At 29.6% G+C, this 22,514-nt stretch overlaps 1 protein-coding gene across 1 annotated transcript in view; it reads right to left on the reverse strand.

Annotated features, from left to right (window-relative positions):
- Nucleotides 1-22,514, reverse strand: part of LOC129972498 (leucine-rich repeat-containing G-protein coupled receptor 5-like) — a 298,104-nt gene that overhangs the window by 13,550 nt on the left and 262,040 nt on the right. Inside the window, exons 9-13 of the mRNA XM_056086650.1 lie at nt 19,736-19,879; nt 11,213-11,353; nt 9,324-9,389; nt 7,658-7,801; nt 2,299-2,370 (exon numbers count right to left, since the gene is read on the reverse strand). Coding sequence (XP_055942625.1) covers nt 2,299-2,370; nt 7,658-7,801; nt 9,324-9,389; nt 11,213-11,353; nt 19,736-19,879 — 567 coding nt within the window. The remainder of the gene's footprint in view (nt 1-2,298; nt 2,371-7,657; nt 7,802-9,323; nt 9,390-11,212; nt 11,354-19,735; nt 19,880-22,514) is intronic.

Raw genomic sequence — 22,514 nt, forward strand, 5'->3', positions numbered from 1 at the left:
ATAAGTTTTATTGCATGTGTTCCCGCAATATAGTTTTGTTTTTAAAAACAATCTTGAAAATAGCAATCTTGTGTTTTTCTTGTTTATAAAAACTGGAAGATACTTCACCAAAGCAAATGTAAACTTTGTACATTAGAAGTAAGTAGTTATACTAAAAAATAAAAATAAATTAAAGTTATTAAGTTACATCATTATAATACAAAATTACACAAGACTGCTATTTCCAAGAAGCAATTCAGTCTCTGAACACAGAAGTAGCATCTATAGTGTAGATATCTGCCAAATGTTGAGCCAAATTCAACAACGAGTTGACTGTCTGTCGATCTGTACATTCAGAAACATGTAAACACGATAATTCAAAAACGCAATGACTTAAATATCTGAAATTTGGTATGGGATTTTGTGACTACAACTGCAGTTCTGTGTCAGATTTTTGTTTCAGTTGGTGGGGGATAAGGCGCCTGTAACACAAATTCGTTTTTTGGATACACATGCCAGGGATTAATCGCCAAAAAAATTCGCCAAGGATGACACGATAGACTCAGTAAAAATGCTAAATTCAAGTTAGAAGTTAATATTTCGTAACTATTGTATACCAGTGTCATGTAAGGAGTTCTCTGGCATGGCAAGTTTATTTGAGAATATGCGAGGAAGCTTTGGGGAGACCAGTTCTACTCTGTTGTTTCCTGACATTGCTTTACTTTTGTAATGTCAAAGAATTTTTTAAACAGTTTTACTAAATTTTTATCGTTCTGGCACAAAATCCTTTCAATTTTCGAAATGTCTCTAGTGCTGCTAGCTGAAGAATTTATATATTCCGTTAATTAATATCGAAGGTTTTTGGAAGTTTGATGAAAGCTTTTTTGATTAGATAATGGCATAAATTAATGATATTTACATCGAAAAAAATCAATGAAAGATTATGAAATGCTATGAAATTGATAAGCCACAATCCATAAGTAGAGTAATCAAATTAAAATTTAATTTCATAACCTACAAAGCTGTCACTTAAACTTGTGAAAAAAATGTCTAAAAACATAATAAAAAATCGTTATTTAATATATGCATTTTGTTGGCAATTTTCTCTCCTAAAATAATATTCAATCACCAGTATTTTTTTAATATTTATCATTGGAGTTTTGCCAATTTATTTTTGTATTTGGTATCATTTTTTTTTATTCTTGCCATTTTTTTGTATTTGTATTTTTTAATGATGTGATGGATTGCTAATAATTAGTTTATTTGCTAAAATATTGATCAATTTTTGCATTTTTGCCTTTTCCTGTTTAATTGACAACAGATGTTCGCGATAATTACTTATTTGATTAAGTTAATTACATGTATTGCTATATTATGTTATCATTAATTGATAATCATCAATGATAAATATTTAATTGATAAATGAATTTTGTTGTGAATATTCTTTCTTGTATGTTAGTTAAAACTGCTTTTGTATTTTTATGATTTTGTCGTATATTACTGTTCGTTCATGTTTCTATTTTCAAATGTTTTTGTAACTATTAAAGTAGTTAAATACATAAAGATAAATAATAATTGTATTTTTTAGTATTTTCGTTATAAAGATTGTGTACTTCATAGCTTACTTTTATTGCTTTAACTGAAATATAATGAAACTTTAAACGTTGAGTTAAAAAAAAAAAAAGTCTTTTTCATTTTGTAAAATATAACAGATACTATTTAGTTGTACAATGAGATTTAGTGGCAGGGCCTAACTTCTACCACCCACTTATTAATAATCTTTTACAGTATGTTTTAAGTTAAATTAGATTAGAGTCATGATTAAATGGGCATTCTTCGGAAATGCTAGTGGCCAAAATTTTCTCGCCCGAAATGAAAAGCTGAATGATGATTAAAATACAAATATTCGTACTTTAAGAATTTAGATATATAAAAGCGCTTTTGTGTATTACATCTATATACTTACTGTATACAATGGCACGCACGCACGCACGCATGCACCCACACCCACCTACCCACACACCCACACCCACCTACCCACACACCCACCCACACACCCATTTCGGCGCTTTTGCGGAAAATCAAAAATAAAGGGCAAAAATTTCTTTAAAAAATTCTGTAATAATATGCTAGTATACTTTTTGCTAATAATTTTGGGACCTAATTGAAATTAATGGCTCGAATTTTGCTTTAAATGCACCATTCAGTAACATGTTGTCTTATTCTATGGTTTGATATCACGGCGTATCAGACTTGTATCATGTGATCATGAATTGATTCCAATGCCAAAGAAAAACACTGTAGTCATTGCATACTTACAGATCCCTTAGTTTCGACAGATTCATAAATGCATGTTCGTGGATTTCTTCAATCTGGTTATGCATGAGGTCACTAAAAATATAAATAAATATACTTAGCAATTTGGAATCAAAAAGTTTTAAAATAGTTTTAAATTTAGGGTACACATTTTGTTGCAATGTGTGAAGTAAAAGATAGGTATACAAATAATTTTTTTCAGAAATATGGAAAGAATTCTATAACACTTATTACACAAATAAAAATTCTGAGTCCATATGTAAATCATTTATTAAAATACGTTATTCCATTCACAAAATTCATTATCTGTTTTTCCCTTCTAAAAAATAAATGTTGCTTGACAACGGTTGCTAAGTGTTTTTTTTTTTAAATTCGAGATGTATGAAATTGTTTTCCCAAAAAGATCAAACAAATAAAAAATATTTAGTCGAATAAAATATTAAGTAAGAATCCGTCTTTATTTTTTAACATGGAACTAATCTATAGGGGAGTAATTCTATCATAATAATAAACAGATTTTACTTATTCTTGAATGAAATTATATCTACCTACATTTAAATAATCAACGTAAATAAACGTATTGTATCCAAAGAAAAGTAATTCAAAAGAATATAAATGTTTTTAAGTCTTTCAGTTAGTGCTGAGAATTGCTTGAATCTGAAGTTGAGTATATGCAGAAACTAAAAATGATCATATCCTAGACAAATTAATATGCTTCCACAGGAATTAGAGATGTAGAAAAATTTCTATGATATTAAATCACTTTCATTTTATGTATTGACTTTTGTGACACAGAATATCGATTAATAATTTTAAATGTTAAATTATGACCAAATATATTGTAAAACTACGGTCGGATTGGCTTTTTTGTTCCACCATTTTTATTTCAAATCACATGTTAAACATGGAATTCTTTTTAAATTTAACTTATTGAAACAAAGGATATTTTGATTGCTCAGAATAAACACACATGCAGAAAATTAATTTGTTTTAATTTTTTGCTAAAAGATGTATGCCTATTAAAATTTTCGCATTCATGATAGAACCCTCAATCTAATTAGATTCCCCTTCCTTTGCTGCCTTTTGATTATAGGGAAACAGGAACCATCTAATTAGATAGATGGCTCTATACAGTTAGGTAGTAGGTGTGAATCAAAGGTGAGTTACGCGACAGTCAACTCCTTAAAAAATGTGAAGCCTAATTTTATTCAACATAACACCACTATTCTTCAAAATATCACTGCTGTTGAATTTATGTGCCATTAGAAATAGTCTACCCCTAATCATACCAGTCAAAATCCAGAATTATTTGTCCCATTAAAACGACTCTTCTCTATGAAGAAGACGTGGTTTCATTGTTTATACGTTGAATTTCGATATTCTCCATTACATTTAATCATTCTAAACCTATCGCCAATGACCAACGTTTAATGATATAAATCTCTCGGAACAACAAGAGAATAGACAATTTTCAGGCAGACTTCTATTTTTTGTAAATGACGACATTTGATATCCATTTGCCTAAAGAAATTACCGAACAATATCATCTGAGGACTGGTAACGACACAAGCAAAAGCGCTAGTACACTCATTTACTGACATTGTTTTTCTTAGATATCTAATTATAAACTTACTTCCTGATATCTTAGAGCTTTATGAGCTTGGCTATGGACAAACGATGGATGTAACATGTCTATGGACGTAACATGTTTTTTCATGTCTCACAGTGCTTTTTCGCCAGTAATTCTTTCTTATGTGAAATCAGGATGCTCCTTTTGAACCATGTTGTATTTGAAACTAAATGGAAGTTTTAATGCTTATTTTAGGCTTATTTAGCATATTTCGAATCCCAGAGAATTTAAGACAGTACTCAGATGAATCATTTCCACATAATATATGATGTTGTATTATTAAAATCTGTATACATACTGTTTTCTATCAAATAAGAGTTTCATTTTTACCATTTGTTGCGAATTTTGCAAATGTCATTAATGTATCTTTCTAAATGTAGTCTGTCCGAAGTTCTGCATTTATTCTAAAAATGACATTGCCAGAGTATGTGATACCCGGGGCATAATTTGATTCTTTTTTTTTTTTTTTTGTCTTCCATTGCCATCAATAACTTAGAAAGTCTAAAACGGTCTCGGACATGGATTTATTTTTCCCCATCATCACCAGAATTGGCTTTAAAAGACATATAAATACACTAAGATTTTTTCTCCACGTCATTCCTAAAGATTTATGTATGGGAGATCCATACTTTTACTTAACCTTATCGCTATTCTACTAAATCTACATAAAAATTTCAATCAAATATATTTAAAAGAGCGCAGATATATATAACCTTTATATTTCCCTGCTCTATCAATTCCAGTTGTTATTTCTTATAAAAATTAGTGCATCTCTTTAGAAAATTCTACGTATTCAAAAATTTCTGGACAAAATTCTTAATGTTTAAAAAAGAATTGTCTGCTTTAAAAAATTATGAACAAGCAAATTAAGATAGTTATTTAAACTGTAATTGAAGAATATTAATAAAAGTTACACAATTTTGTTGTTCGCTTATTTTCGTTAATATCAAATATCACTGGCAAGGGCATTACAAGTTCGGCAGGTTTGATTCATAGTAAACTACAGGAAATCACATTTCATAACTTAATACATAAAAGAAAAAAGATATATTAAAAAGGCAGCTGTATCGAGCAACGAAAAATCTTTTGAATATTGCTCAATTACCACAATGGGTGCATGAATTTATTATCTGTAGATAAGCAACTCGGATATTGATTTAGACAAGATGGTGTGAGGTCCTACCCTTATGATAAGATTTACACTTTCATTAACGAATAATTTAAATAATGACATCATTGCATTGGGCTATTAACACACTATCATCCAGGATATGGACCGGACACCATATTCATGGATCCCGGTTCGTGCTTCTTCCTGTGAGACTTCTTGAAAAATGCAATAAACGGGGCGCAATCAGGATGGATTTCCAGAAGATAAGCAGGCCTGAAAGCATGATTATTCCATTTACTGTGTTTCAGAGCATTGTTGCGGTTTTCGAATGTCATTGATGATGGAATATTATAAGAACATTGCCATGATATTTTCAATTATTTTTGAATGACTGGCAGCTTCCGAAACATTTAGTACTAATAAAATAAACTCAATAACAAAAAATACAATGCAATAAATAACAAAAATACAACATACAATATATTTTGTAACAAAAATACAACGCAATACAATAAATAAACGTACAAACAAAAATTATTGATATCATTTATTAATTTCCTGCTAGAATAACTGAAGTAACTGTAATAGTCATCTTACTATTCCATTTAAAAAGCATCGCCAGTACTTTACTCGAATTTTTTCTTCTAAAATTCGAGGAAGTATCTTAAAGAAATCTATGCGAGCGATGTATTAAAAGGATTTTAATAATATCTATTGATATAATATCGTGAAATAAATAATAAGTATAAGACGTCAGAATTTTTAAAGAAAAAATATCATCAAAAGTTTGTTGTTTGTGTAAAAAAAGAAATACCCAAACACTGGCAAACTTTCAGTTAATATGTCACATTAGCAGAAGAAAAAAAAATTCTTACAGGTGGTATTAAAAGTTTAATTAACTTTTAAAGTTAATACCTTGATTGATGTTAGTTAAGCTTTCGAAATTAAAGGGGATTAATTTAAAAAAAAGAAGGAAAGAAAATAAAAATAACAACATGAAAAACCAATAAGAAGCATCCTTTCGGCTTTTAACCATTATAAACTGCATTAAATGATATTTTAGAAACAATAATATTCTTAATAAAAACAATATTATTTTTAAAAAATTCAAGATTAAAGATATCGATTCATATAATTGAATTTGATTTTTATGTTCAAAGTAGCCTCTAGTGTTTATTAGTTTTGTATATTGGTAAGAAACACCAATGCACGTATACCTTTATATCGTAAAAAATATATATTTAAAATCTTAAGAAATTTTAAGACCCTTAACCATAATTAATTACTAATCTAAAGATATAAGATAAATGACATTTTTAGCATCGAATTTGCCGCATATATTTAAAGATTGGTTGGACTTCCCATTTTTGAATTTGATAATATATAATTAGCTGTTGAAGAAACATTGGATTTTTATGATCATACTGATATTTTAAAAGTTCAGCAATGCCAAAGAAGTAATTCTTGATGGAATAATAGATGTTGATGTCTTATTATCAATCAGTATTAAAAACAGAATTCCGGCATTTCAGATAATGTGCTAGCAAAAAGTTTCGCTGTGTCAAATGCAAAAAAAAAAAAAAAAAAAAAAAAAAAAAACCAACGGCTCATTTATAAATAAGGATATATTTGGAAAATATCGTTGACTTTTTTTTATAGAAATATTTTTGGCCGTGTTAAAGTTTTATGTTCCGCGTTCATATCTGAATATTTCATATTTCAGGAGCTTTATTATTCAAACTGTCTATTAACATTATTAGGTTAACAAGGAAAAAAAATGTTGAAATTCTAGATATTATGAAGTAAAAAAAAAAAAAAAATCTAAATGAAAATGTACGTTGGTATATTTTAAAAAATTTGTCTTTGAATATATAAAACTGACAAATTTATGGAATGAAATAAAATTTCATTCTAAGAATTAAAAAAAAAACAGTAAAAAAGATCCATGATTTTTCAACTGGGTGTATTAAAATCATAAAAGTGTTTAAATATGACATATAATTAGTTCAACAGTTAAAAAAATGTAATACTTAAAACACATTAATTACGCAACTTGAAAAAGAGTTCGTCCTAAAAATAAAAAAAAATGTATTCTCTGGTATTATCATGCCGCTTATTCGAGTTAAGAAACGGAGGTGGAATTTAAGCAACGGAGAAAGTAAATAAAAATAATAATAAAAAAATTTGGAAAGCATATTTGAAAGGGGGATTTGAAGTTCTTGAGGGAATCTTTTAGGATAAACCCTCTATCAAATTCATGCAACAGAAAATTCCTAGTTTTATTTGTAAATCTCTGGTAATTTAAACAATAACTAAAATAACTCCAAGGAACTTTTTATTGTATTTTTATTATGGCATAACCTATTTTTTCCTAACTGGATTTTCTGGTCTATCTCCTTTATTTTTTTGAGTTTTTTTTTGGTAACCCTTATTTCGCCGATAGGAGAGCTGTAATAGCGCTCAAGTTCATTTTGCTTTAGATACACCTAACTTCTCTGGCTATACGAGATGCCAGTTCGAATTTAAACTGCTTAAATGACTTTACCGATCACTTTATATAATTACCACTGTGCTTTCAATGAAAAAAAGGAACAACAGAACAAAAAGAAGTGTGTACTCACAGAACTTGTAGGTTATGAAGTCCAAAGAAAGCATCTTCAGGTATGTATCGAATGAAATTGTATCCAATGAATAAGTCGACCAATTTGTTTTGATACCGAAATGGCATGTCTTCTAACGATGATATCTCATTGTAACTGAAGTCACTAAAAAAAAAAAGAAAAAAAAAGAATAATATTGTTATGAATCTTCCAGCGCAGTTTCCTCACAATAGAGAAGAGATATTTACAAATATTTTTCAGACTATTTAGCTGACAATTTTGGCGACAATTTGATGAAAAATTTGCAGCCTTTAGAGACAAAATTAAAGTTCCGGAAATGTACGAATTTTCTCTACTGTAAAATTAAGTTCCACAGATCCTTATAGAAAATTCTATGCCTTTCCATAGAGACTATATAAGTGGAAGATTCATAACGATTCAGTTTTTGGAAAAAAGAGTTCAGAGCGACCTCTTTAGCGATTTTCTGTCTGCTAAGGTGATGTTAGTTCTCAAATGATTTTTTTATACATATTGATAGCGTTTAATCGCCTATTCTCCGTGTTTTTCGGTATAATGATAGAATAATCTAAATAGAATTGTTCAAAATTCATATAATAGCTTAAAAACGAAGCGAGTTAGACAAAAGAAATTTTGTATATCGTATATATATAGAAAAATTGAACCCATGCTTATTATTTCGACATTTTAACTATCGGGAAAAAGGTTGTTGTTTCATTTCAATTGATTTCTTTTTTGTTAAAATTATCGAAATGAAAAGAACAAATTTCTCTTTATCCAAATGTAAAGGATTTATAATTACATATTTGCACGTATGGTCAAGTGCATACTACAGTGGACTTAGCTTGTAGTGACTAAAATAACCGTGAGAATGTCTCTTGTATCTAAATACATAGAAAATCTACTGGCTCAAATGATAATCATTTCACTTATATTGATCAATTTGGATTGGATAGATTTCGATAGAAGATTTTAGTAGAACCCATCAGCAGGATGAATCTGTTACATTGAAAAGGCAGCACAATTTTTGGATGCCTGATTTAAAGCGGTCTGGGAAATAACAAAAGAAGGGAAAAAAAAACTGCAGATGGGACAATGTATCATGGACGAATGAATCGAAGAGATGACAGCATATCGTATGATAACAAAGGCGAAAAAGATGAGTTAGAGGAGAAAACATCATCAGCCCATCGATTCTTAAGATTAGTCCGATATAACCCTGCATCTTTTGCAGAGCCTTATTTATATGAATGCTTGATAATTCAATAGTCTCGATAACATTTTAAGAAAGTATAAAAAAATGAAGAATGAATACTATTGAATATTTTTCCATCTTGTGCTTTGTATCGATTTCCCTTTTTCAAATTAAAACGAATGTATAATGCGAATGATGTTGTACAGTATGTTTTTTTACTCCATTCGTATGCTTATTATATTGCATTATTTTTGAAGCATTTTTGATGACTCGATTATTTGGATATAACATTCACTTTGGCTTGAATCCAAAGTGATACCTATAAGTTGCGTTCACTGTATTACTTCTGTAATAAAAATTAAAGCCTTATGTTTATTTAGGTATTTGATAGTACATTTCAAAAAAAATATTAGTATAAGTATATTAGTAAAATATTAATATTAGCGAGAGTTAGCTTATAAAATTATTACTTACATTTGTCGAAGTTCTCTACAATCTTCAAGATCGGGAAGAAAGCTGATTTTGTTTGATCTGAGAATCCTGAAATAGATTCGAGAAATTAAGCAGGTACAATTTAGCTTTATCCGTTCTATTTTCTAATTTCATTCGAAATCTTACAAACATCAAATAAAATGAATATTTTTTGTTGTTACTTTTGTCGTTCTTTATCAGTGTTTCACAGTTGTTTTTTTTAACTTTACAAACACTGAAGTAGTTAAAGTATTATATATACACGATCTCCACTCTAATTTTGGTCAAACAGCAAAATTTAATTGCTAACAAAACATCTTGATACAAAAAAAAATGCCTAACAATTATAATTTATGTAAAGAAAACTTAGAAAAAAAATGAAAATTAGAAATTAGAAATAAAAATTTGACTTTTTAGCAAATTTTAATTACTTTTTTCCTTTATTTGTTAGTTTGCTCTTATTAATTATAATTTGTATTAAATAAATTAATATAGGAACTTTTGACACGAACGAACGAACTTTTGACATTGCTTGCAAATTCATAAGCATTCCAAATGTAACAATTAACGAACTTATTGCATAGATGTGAAGATAAGAAATGTAGCATAATTCGTTGAAGTTCACGATTCGTTAATTTTTTTAAACCAATTGCATTTCACATTGAATATTTTGAAAATTGTAGAACGACTGTAAGTCATTTCTAGTTTTAAGTTAAAGATTAATATCCAAATGAGCTCAGCAACAGAATATATTAAACTTAATATTTTCATTTCTATTTTAGAAAACATTTTATCATATATGTATATATAATGATATCTCTTCATCTATTTAAATTCTAATTACTGTCCTAATTTTTATCTAAATTCAGCCCATATTAACTTCATTCTAAAATGTTCTCTTATTTACTGATCCAATTCCCATTTTTTATTTAATTAATTCTACACGCGCTCTATAAAACTACTCATTTCCAACATTTTCTCACGCTCTGAGTTAAGGGATAAAAGTCCTTAATGCTTACAACATTCTTTTAAAGATACCTAAGATTCCCTTACCTAAATCGACACGTGTCAAAGAAATCCCTATCAAAATCTCAAGGTAATTTCAGGTGATTTTCTCGAAAGACCAGTAATTTAATTTAAATTTTAAAAAGAAATCCAAATATTTGTCTTAAACATTGCAAAATTATTTAATGAAAACCAGCATAAAAAATATAAAAGCGATAAGATTATTCCTTATTATCTCATTGTTTAAATGCTCTTATCAGATTTGTTAATTTTTAACATGTGAAAAGATTCATTTTTCGTTTATATTTCTAAATAGACGCGAATTAAGCAAAAAATAATTGAATTTCTTCTGGATAAATAATTGGATTTATATTTTATAATCTGGATTTCAAATTTATTACTGGAAAAACATATGTAAATATGCAGATATTTTGCACAAGGCACTTACAATGTAACTAATTCCATAAAAGTTCAGTATTTAAAAATACTTTTTACAGAAATAGCAATAACTCGAAATTTGTATTTTGGAATTGATTTCCAGTTATATCGTCAGATTTAATTCGCTGTACATGTTAAATTTATTTTTAACTTAATGATTAAACATACTAGATATGCATAAAAAGAATATAAGAATTCATCTATTATATCATGATAAATGCATTGAGAAATTGAAAGAAAACGCTTTAAATATAATTTAAATTGTTAATCAGAGGGCTCAGCAAGGAGACCCGAGTCACAAAAATAGAAACAATCTTTAGTTTCCCTTACCCCAATAAGATAATTAATTCCCTTATTAGATAAATACTTCTTTACACAACCTACAAAATGACAATTTAATATCAGACATTATGCAGTTGCACAAATCAAATATAGATGGCAGCACGTACAGTCTTTTCAGGAGTGGCACTTTCTGACATAGATCTGGGGGGATCTCTTTCAAGTTGGCCCGATCCAATGTCAGCATCTCGAGGGCGCTGGTGCCTGTCAAGTCCGGAAAATGATCCATCTGTCGGGCTTCAGATACACGTCTAAAAGAAAAGAAAAGTCTGTGCTGAGTACGACGAATTTGTTTTCATGAAAAGTTTCAAAATATTTTCGTATCGGAATGCTGAGAATTTGAAACAGTCATATTTTTAATGAAAGATTTTTTTAAAGTTGATAATAATAAAGGAGATTGTGAGTGTTGGGGTTTTACAAGATTGATCAGTTCAACTAAAGCTTTCAAATCTAGCACAACAGTGCTCTATCATAGGTGGAAATGTGCCCCTTGGACCAATTTCTTTGGAATTTTTTTTATTAAAATTTAAATAAATTAAAAATTCGGCGAGGTTTTGAAGCATTTCCGTGGTAACTCCTGGAAATATTATTACAATTTCAAAGGAATTGATTCTATTAGGAAGGTCAGAAACCTATTATAAAGACTATTTTATTGACTGTTACAATTCATGTTTATAAATGCTTTACAGAGAAAATCATAAAAATCAAATTACGCATAAAAAATTTAATTGGAGTTAAACACAAGCAACATTTTCGCGTATCATCTAGTCGCTAAAGGCGGATAGTTTAAATACCATAGATTTATACAGTTTTCATTATGGTCGGTTAAGATTCATATGTAGTGGTTCGCATTTATTCCAGCATTAAAAAATCTTTATACTAGCACAGATATTTATAATGCGTAGTCTAAAACCATAGAAAATATTTTAAGGATGTAAATTGAATTCACAGTGATTAGTTGGAATCCAAAATCAAATGTTACAGCAATGGAAAAGAGTATTTTTAACATTAAAATTTTAATTTTTTGATACCTACTAAAAAAGTACAAAAATCCACTAAGAAATATCTTATTACATATAATTTTATTTCGTATCTTCTGTTATAAAATTATCGAAAATATTGTAATATAACCAATATTGAGAATAACATTCAGTAATACATGCTGTCACGACAATTTCAGCAAGACGAAATATCTGTAGAAAATATAGATGACGTACCAGCAAAAGATAATGCAATAAAAGTGTTATAATTATCATGATGTATTGTTCAAGTTTCTTTTAAAATTAAAAATCTAATATGCTTTAAATTATATTAATATTGACTGAATCTGTAAGCGTACTAATACATTTTAGCTTAAAGTAAGTATGAAATCTTATTAAAAAATAAATCAATACAATTACAGAGTGCAGTTGAAATAATAGTTAATAATAATAGTATTTTAATAAACAGTTAATATCGTATTTAGAAATACAGCTGAGAACTCCTCTGATAAAAAAATAAGTTTCTAAAGTGTTAAACTGCCCTCTTCACTATAGGGATACAATAATGATGGCGTTGATCTTTGCTGCTGACGGTTAGTACCTTTACGATCTAGTGATACCTATAATGGGGCTATTAAGATTCAATCATAGTATTGAATGTTACATGTCGCTGCAGCCCGGTCATTGAGTTCAAATCAAGCGCCATGGTACCGAGGGGTTTTTCTCTTGATAGTTTTCTATTTTAAAACAAGATTCCACAGTATGTTATTACCATTACTACGTCTGTGTATAACAGTCCCTTGAATGACATATTAATATTAAGAAATAAGGCGATGTATTGGTAAAATGATATCGCTTAGGATTAAATAATACTATAGTGGATGTGTTGCGATTTTCTAATGAACTGCCCGGTTTTAGATATACTATTTATAATCTATGCAACAAAATTTACAAATACACATAGACAATTAGGTTAAGGAAAACAGTATGGTGGAGGGATTCCACCGTTTCCAACCGAAAGCATTCGGCTTTAGCGTAAGGGTTGCGCGTAGGGAAAAAGTCGACCTCAGGATGCAGGTCTCTCGTTCAACTGATTGTCTTCTGTAAAACGCCACAAGGGGGCGCTCTCTGCTCAAGGAGAAAAAGAGGTGCTATACTCATTTAAATTCACCAAAATAAAAATTTTAGAAGAATTTAAACTCTGAATTTTCAAAATAAAAAATTAATTATGTACCAATGTTGATATTATAAATTCAAGGCATTTAAAACATTTTTCTGTTGCATTCTTCTATTTTCGAATCGAAATCTTTCTATGACCGTAATACTAGGGAGAAAAAAAGAAAAAAAAAAAAGAAATTGAAAAGTAAAAAAAATGGCAAATTAAAAGAAAAGAAATTAAAACTAAAATAGCAGAAAACATATTCATAAAAAAAAAAAAAAAACCCAGATTAAGTGGAAAATATCAATCCCAGAATTTTTTGAAATTCAAAAACTTCTACAAAAGTACTGTTTTCATTTTCTTTCCTTTTTCTAGAATTCATGTATGCAAAACTTTCTTTTTTGCGTGATGTTTCGCATAAATAATTTCAAGAAAACGTTCGCAGACTTCATATTAAACGCACAAAATAAAAGATTTAAGATACAAACACGAAGGCAATTATGAAATTAACATACGACCCGATTCAGGCCTTTAATAAGTACAGAGGAGTCTTAATTGGTTTTCATTGTTTCTTCAAAAGATATTCTTTTTTAACCGAATTCAGAGCAGATATACCGTTTCATTAGAAATTTTTTTTTACAGTAGCGATGAAATTGAGAAAGCGAACTTGTTTCCATGAGACTAAATGTTTTTTATTGTTTCTAAACGATAAATTCCGTAATTAATCTTGGCATCCTGTATTTGAACGTTTCACTTTTACGTGTTTTCTAAGCTTCAACTAATTTTTTTATATTTTTATTGCATTATTCTTCATTATTTTTATAACTTATTTTTTTTAATAACTGAGGAAACAAAAGCGAATGTTGTTATGAAAATGTATTTTTGCTTCGAGAAGTCAGTTACAAAATTGTAGAAGCATAACCACTGCTAACCAGAAATGGAAATTTATGCATTTAGAAACTCTTCTCGTTGATCTATTGAAGCTACAATCGGAAATTTGAAGATATCAGACAATTTGAAAAGATATTTTTAGAATTATGTCTATGTGTCTGTGAAGTAGACAATGAGGTATTTTTTTTTCAGATTTATCTTGTGTTTGAAACACAGAGGATGAAATTTAGCATGCATTGACACTAAAACTGTAAACTTATATCTAATTTTGGACGGCATTCATAAAAGTTTCCCCACCTGTCCTTCTATGTGAATATGAATTCGATAATTCAAACTCGAATTTATGTTCACGTAGAAGAATTTATACTTTATATAATTTGGTATAAAGTTATTAACAAAACCAGATATCTGAAAATGAAATTAAGTTCCAAATTCGTCTATTGATTGGTTATTTGTCGGTAAACTGCGTCAGAATGTCAGCTGTGTTAATATGTTGGTATGTGGACGGCAAAAACTGAAAAATACAATAAGCTCGAAGATTGAATTATAGAGTGGGATTTTTTTAATAACAAATATAGATCTATCTATATTTCGATAGAAAACATAGTTCTGTAATTTTGTATCAAACTCGTAAACAGGTTGATTTTTTGTTTGTTCATCCATGTGATAGATTTTAATAAACTTGTTATATTGTCTATTAGTCACATTTGGTGATCAGATAATCTGGAGAGAATATTAGCTGTATTTAATTTCAATTAAGTATCCTATGCATAATTTGATATTCACAATTCTGTAAAGGATGGTTATGAGCGAGGATAGAACCTGGGACCTTGTGGTTCGCAGCCCAGTAACATGACCACAATAGAAAAGTAATTGCTCGTGTAGCGTAGTTGTTAACTGGCTTATAAGCTTTCACCACAGACTCTCCCTCCAGTGAGTCGGAGGTGAGACGAACGATATGGCTGTTGAGTGGTGATGTATTATTTTAGCTGTTGAGTCTAATGTGCCTGTACCCATTTGAGTAGCTCCAAGCGTTATGGCGAGTGTGTGAGTGGTTGCTGTTGCGTCAAGTGAGTCTGACGACTTTGTGTTGCTGCGTCAAGTAAATCTGACGAATTTGGCTTGCTGTGGGTAGATGGCGCCACAACAGCTGTAAGAAGGTTGAAGGTTCATCGTCTGAGGACACCGCTGTGGCGGATGGTTATGAGCGGGGATAGGACCTGGGACCTTTTGGTTCGCAGCCCAGTAACTTGACCACAATACAAAAGCAATTGCTCCTGTAGCGTAGCTGTTAACTGGCTTATAAGCTTTCACCACGATTCCTCCACAAAACATTTTTAAGCATCAAATAGTGACAAGTATTAAAGTCGTATTGTTTTAAAAGACTTACACCTATTCTATTTATTGTGCACATGAACCTTCTCAATGGAGTTGAGTTAAATGACACCATAGAGGGATTAAAAATTGAAATTTGTCGGCCATCTATTTCAAATTGTATACTTCTTTTAAAGTAATGCAATTTTTACTTCCGATTTCCCATTCTAATAAGCAAGCTTTTAAAATAATAAGCGAAATAATTTTTCCTTAGCTTTTTGGACATAGTTTAAATAGTCGATGAAATAATGAAAATAGATTGAATTTCATTAAAAATATTGAAATTCATTATTGAAAATTATACAAAAGAATATTTTATTTAAAAAGTGAGCTAACTTTATTTGTAGGGGAACTAAAATGATACCATAAAGAAGAAATTTCTTTAAGTTTTAAAATAATTCAAATGATCATGTTTTGTGCAATAATATTTTCAGGTATTATCACAGAAAATGCTAAAATCTCACTTAATTTATAATTAATGTAAACACTAATTTAAAAAATTCGCTCTGAGGTACAGATTTTCTATCTGCAAATTTAGTAGTTAATATAATGGAACATAAATTTAAATAGAATAATAGACATAATAATAAATATAGTAGACATAAAAGAAGTGTCAAAAAGTGCAATCACAGTAAAATTCAAGTAAAGAATATATAATACTCTAATAACATAAAAATAAACAACATAATAAGAAATTTTATAATTTTCTTGAACTGGAAGAAGGTCCTCTGGCTTGGCTATTAATCTATATTATTGGAAATTTGGCAGATCTATGTATTCTGAATGAGATATCATCTTTAGTACCAAATTTTAGTACTAGCAAAGCTTTTACAAAACTAGTTCTTTCAACAGCTCCTTATGAATTCACTGTTTCAAACAAAAATATTACAAAGTTGAAATAGTTAGAGCTTTCATTACAACTTTTTAATTTTCATGTAAAGTTTATGAAGAAGAATCCCCCATTAATTTTCATGTAAAATTAATATTCCACATATAACTAATTGGCTGTTAGGAAGTCAAAGAATACACAGAAGTATCATCTTTGAACTTAAGTTTATAATTATGAAAATTACAATGACTAAGTAGTTACCATTAACTTCAATCATAGTAATAACAGTCTTTTGAAAAATAAATGCCTATTAACCATTTTCGACGATCCCCTAAGCACTTTCCGCGCGTCTGGAGTAGCAAAACACTGCTTATTGCCTCCCATATTTTTACATCGCTTCACTGTGAGGCAAGTGATAATGGAGGCACTTGAGTGTTCGTTGAAGCGATTAATAACAGCAGCGGAGTAATAACAACTGAAGTTATTTATTGGCAACTCACAACTCCATTGTCGGCTCCATATATCAAGTGAGTTATGGGAGGACCGACTTTTTCAAGAAATATGATTTAGATGCGTTCTTACCAAAAGCAATAACGAGAGGAAAATTAAATGGCAATCAGGGGATAATACAACACTTTTCGAATTGCATGGAACTCTGCCGCCTTTTCATTCTCTTGTTTATGAAGCTCATTCGGAGAAAGCATTGAAATCGTCAAACAATTCACCTTGAAATTCTAACAAATCTCCGCATTTTAGACCTCTGATTCTGAAAAATTTACTTTTGTAATTACAAAATTACAACTTTTTGTCTATTTATGAGAGCGATAACACTAAAACTCATTATGTTAAAGCAATGAAATTCGCAAGTCTTTTTAACATTAAGTTTGTAGGTTTCTGTAAAAATTTAGACGAAATTCGTTAACATCTTCGTCGTCCGTAACGCGCTTCAGGCATTCTTTTACATTTTAAAACTTTAAAACGTTTAAAACACTTTGCAAATGTTTACTTGTTTGAGTTTTTATTTTTGTATGTTTTGATACAGCGAAAAACAGAAATTTTCGCAGACAGGAGAGGACGGTGAACGGGTTAAAATGAAGTCTGACTGTCCGTATGCATGTGAACACGATAATTCAAAAACACTATGACTTGGATAAATAAGATTTACCATGCCGTTTCGTTCCAACCTTGCCGATCTATGTGAAATTATTGTACCCATTTTATAAAAAGGAAAGAATTCAAAATGCATACTCAGTTTTTTTTCATTAAATTACGAAGCATAAAGTGTCTCATATTGCGCCATGGGCACACAAAATTATAGGTGAGGACAATTTTATTTGTAGACAGCAGAGATTTTCGAAAGCTTATTACCCTCCTCTATATATTTAAGAGATTAAGAAAAGTATAGACGAAATGTAGAAAAGGTGTTATATACCAGAAAGGCAAAGAGAGAACACTCGTCTATTTTCTTGTATTGCAGAATATTTACTTGAAAAACAGTGAAAAACATAATACATTTTTCCAGAATTATCGACTTTAGTAAGGACGAATCTTATTAAAGCAATTAGATAAAAGTCTTGTTTTAGATCTACAGGAGTATTTATTTGAAAATGATTTGGTCGATTTTTATCGGAACCAAACACCAACGCCAAAATCTAAACCTGCCGCTCAGCTATGGCATAGAGAATTTGAGCATGCGAATATTGAAGAACATGAATTAGAGCATGAAAGCTACAAGTTTTATCTTTCATTGCATGGTAATCCCAATCAGTTGTGCGTCTTCAACGTGCAACGTTCTGTATTTAATTTTTCTGCTCTCTCTTAAAGATGAGTATGTTGTACTTTGCTCTGTATTTTTATCATGCGATTACATTTAGCGGATTTTACAGGTTAATAGACCCTGAAAAATGACGCAATTTAGAAGTAAAATTTAAAATAACTCTCACCATATGTTTGGCGCAGTTTAATGTTTAATCATAAATGGTTCTTGCGACAATAAACTCTCTCAAACTAAACCAAGCTTCACTGGTCCAGATTCCTGATATCAAAGCACCGACCATTTCTGGTCAAGTATTCTGCTCTCCTCTCTTCCGCTCTTAAAATGCTTGTACTCAATTAGCATGCTAATAGCCGCGTCATGATCTGGCCCAACTTTCCCAACCGTCTGCATCAATTTGTTCCGCGCGTTTAGTTTTATGTTGTTCATTATTTAATTTTGCAAATTAAAATAACCTATTATTTTCCGGCCTGAGTCATTAAATTGCAGTATTAACCTTATATAAACACAGCTACCCTCTACTACTACAAAATATTATTCAAAGACTAATAAATATAGAATGTATTTTTAGTAGAAATTTTTCTTGTTTCGGTTTGTCTGGTTATTGGAAATTCTGATAGTTTAATTCCAAGAGAAATACAAAAGTACCAGTCTTTTCTAAAAGTCAATTGTTTTTTAAAAAAAAAATCCTCTCTGAAAGTTGAGCGACTTTATTCGCTAAGAAAGAGGAAGAAAACGTATAAAACTGGATAATTAAGTTTATTTGAACTTTTAAATGATTCCACATAAACAATTAAAGCAAGAGCTAATTTATCAAAAAGTGTCGACAGTAAAAGACACAACAAAATATGAAATAGCTAATTGAAATTTAAAATAATAAAATCATTACATCTTAAAAGCATTCTTCAAAGTTTTTTTTCAAAGCATTCTTTATTGCTTGTTTTCAATTAATTGAAATTCAAGAGTCGAAGACGGCGATTAACTTAGAACTTTTTCAACTTGTAGTTTGTTACAGTTTTCTGATATTAACGCACACGCGCACAAAATTTAATTCATCTATTAGGGAGATTCCTTATAGGAGGACTCTGTATTGTAACAGTTCTCATGTCACGATTTTAAAAAGAATTAAAAAGATTAAAATTTCTGCGTATCTTCACCGATCATAGTCCTTAGAACTTAAAAATCTTCCTTCATTCAGAGATTTATTATATATAATTTAACCCTTTCTCTACTGATTCGACCCTAGCGGCAGTGTAAATTCTAGTCTGGAAGTCCGGTTTCGTTGCAAACAAGGGATGCAGGATTGGCCGGTTGGGCTGGATTAGTAGTGGCAGGGTTAAAAAATTATTCTTAATTATAGCAAAGGTAACGTATTGAATATTGTATATAACTTGATTAAGCATTTATTAATCTATTGTATATAATCTAGATAAGAATCTAATGTCATTGCATTTGCATGTATATAGATGCTCTTGATATTCTAGCTCTTGTTGGCTAGATGCGAGCGAATGGCTTTCTTCAATTACTATTTCCGAGAATGAGAATTTGGCACTACCTCTCAGCGAACAAGCAAAAAAGTATCATTACATGAAAAATTGTACACATTGGAATCAAAATTATACTTACAGCTTTTTTAGACTGGGTAGATTAGCAAACGTTCTGGGTCCCACTTTGGTGATAGGATTGCCGCTCATCTCTAACAGTGTCAATTTCGGATTCTTACGGAAAGCGGAGTCAGACAGCTCAGAGATGGCGTTGTCTGAAAAAACACTGAAGGGAAAGAAAATAATTGAAATTCTACAGCTCTAACAAAAGTAAACAATAATACTATTTAATGCATAAGACATGGCTGCATTTGAAACCATTCGTTAAAATTTTTTTTTGAAAAGCAGACACAGGTTTTATGATGATTTATTGGTGAAAATACATTTACTAATATACGGCACAGAAAAAAAAAATGGAACAATGTTTATAGTATTCATTCTTCATGGTTTTATACGAAAAAAAAAATCGAATGTGTGCATTTTGCATGAATTTTGCATGTGCTCTCGTAACATAATACGTCATTATGGCTTGAATAGTAGAATTAGAAAAAAACCGATAATAGATAGTAGACGAAACAATTTTTCAATTCATGATTTAAATGCAAGGACTTTCAATCAATTTGGCTTCATTAGTACTCTCATTTCTAAGATCATTAAAGTTTAGATATCTTAGAATATTGAAAAAATCCAAGTTTTTTTTTTTTTTTTTCAAAAATAAGAAAAATTTAGATTATAGGCGAAAAAACCGCTTACGCGCGGTATGTAGATTCCGCGGTTCTTAATGATGTTGATATATTTAAATGATGGTTATTAAACAATAATTTCCAAGAATAATCCGAAAGCTTCTCTGTTATTCACACCAATTCTGGAGAGTATCTCTAGTGAACAAAGCACTCACCACGAGATTTCAATCAATCACACTAAAAAAAAAAGTTCCCAAATGACATTTGGACATCTCGGCCGCCTGTCGAATTTCATTGAAAGACTTCTGGGGCGTTTCAGTAATGAGAGAGTTACATTTAAAGCATAACACATGTGTTTCCAGCTGCTTGCGAAAAGAATTGTTCATTCATAGTTCAATGTCACATGTGTATAACAGCTTGTAAAAACACATATTTTAAAATTTAAGAAATAAAAACAACAACAAAATGAATGGCAAATGCCCTTATCTTAATAAATATATAATAATTCATTTGTGAGAACGGTTCATATTTTTTTAGGTATTATAAACAAGTATATCAAAGGAACACAATCTGGCAGAACCACTTTTTTGAATATTCGCAACTAATAAAGGGAATGATTTTTAAAAATATCTGAACGTGAACCATAAACCTTCTAAAGTAATTTATATACAGAATTATTTTAGAAAAACAAGGCATTATATTTTATTTACTGTTTCATGAAAATTCGTAACAATTGTAGCTGTGGTTTATAACTAGTAAGTGCATTCCAGATGCCTCCTGAAGTTATTTAAGATTACATGATTTTCAAAAATGCATTTATTGTCTCTTCATTCTTAATTTAATGTAAAAATGAGAGAGAGTTGGAGAATGTAATTTAATTTTCATTATTTAAATTGAAAATGTATTGAAATTTGAGTATTGTTTATTATGAAAATAGATAAATCATGAGCTTCTTTGTTGTTTAGGAAAAGTAATTAAAATATAAATTATAACAATGAATTTAGCAGTAGCATTTTTATTTATTACACGATATTTTAAATTAATCTACCCTATAATTTAGAGTGTTATTGCAAAAAAGTAATTGCAATTACTAATAAATAATCACTAATAACAGATTAATGCAGTTACCTGTTATTAGTATTTTAAAAAAGTCTAAAGAATAAACAGAAAAGAAAAGCAAAAACTCATTTCTTGAAGGATTAGAAACTCACTTTTTAATGTATTTATTTTGTTTCGCAGCTTAAAAGCCAGCTGCTTTTATAAAAACAAAACTTCTCCAGAATTTTCACAGGTGGTACTTTACGCACAATTCGTTCCGAGTTTGCAATGAATAATACTACTTGTATTAAAAAAAAAACACTAAAAAATGTTCGAAACATTAAACCGCTTAAGAAGTCATAAATCTTACTCTATTTAATAGCGCTTGAAAAAAAAAGCATAATTTTCCAGGAAAAATAGTTTCAGAATCTAATTTATGACCATCTCTGACGTGTATGAAGAAATAGCATGTCGAAATCACTGGTGCAAACAAAGCTCAAATTAAATTCAACTTTTTATTTGTAGTTTGTTTTGGGAAATAATAAATTTTCTCCACTTTTTTATAATGTGTTAAAACAAGAGAAACATAACCCAAACTGCTTTCTTGTCACATATCTGACTGAGACACAATTTATCCCTTAAATGTCTCTTGAATTTCAAATAGCTTCCAGTAGCTTAACAAGTTATATGAACAGTGTAAACTGTCATAATAGTGTAGCTGAGAGACAGAGAGCTAGAAATCATTTCATAAATTTTTCTCTTATCTCGATTAAGATTAACAACGGGCATGACTACGTGCTATGCAACGCAATTTTTTAAAAGTAATTCAGTTAGCACAAAAAGTAAGATAAAGTAAATAAAGTATTCTACAGTAGCTTTGTTTTTTTCCCTCTGCTATCAACATTGTCATCAAAGCAAGAATTGATATTTTATTTTCATCTAACTGGAGAAAACGTTTTCTGACTTTCAATGATTTTCAAAGCAAAAACTGACTCTTGAGTTTTATATTGGATGAATTCAATGAACAGTAATTATGACTTGATTTATTTTGTTACTTTAATTTATTATTAACTGAATTCTTGATCTCAATATATTAGTTTCTATTGTACGTATGATAACGAAAAAACTCTAAAGGATATT

The sequence above is a fragment of the Argiope bruennichi genome, chromosome 6, assembly GCF_947563725.1.
Source record: "Argiope bruennichi chromosome 6, qqArgBrue1.1, whole genome shotgun sequence".
Taxonomy (NCBI): domain Eukaryota; kingdom Metazoa; phylum Arthropoda; class Arachnida; order Araneae; family Araneidae; genus Argiope; species Argiope bruennichi.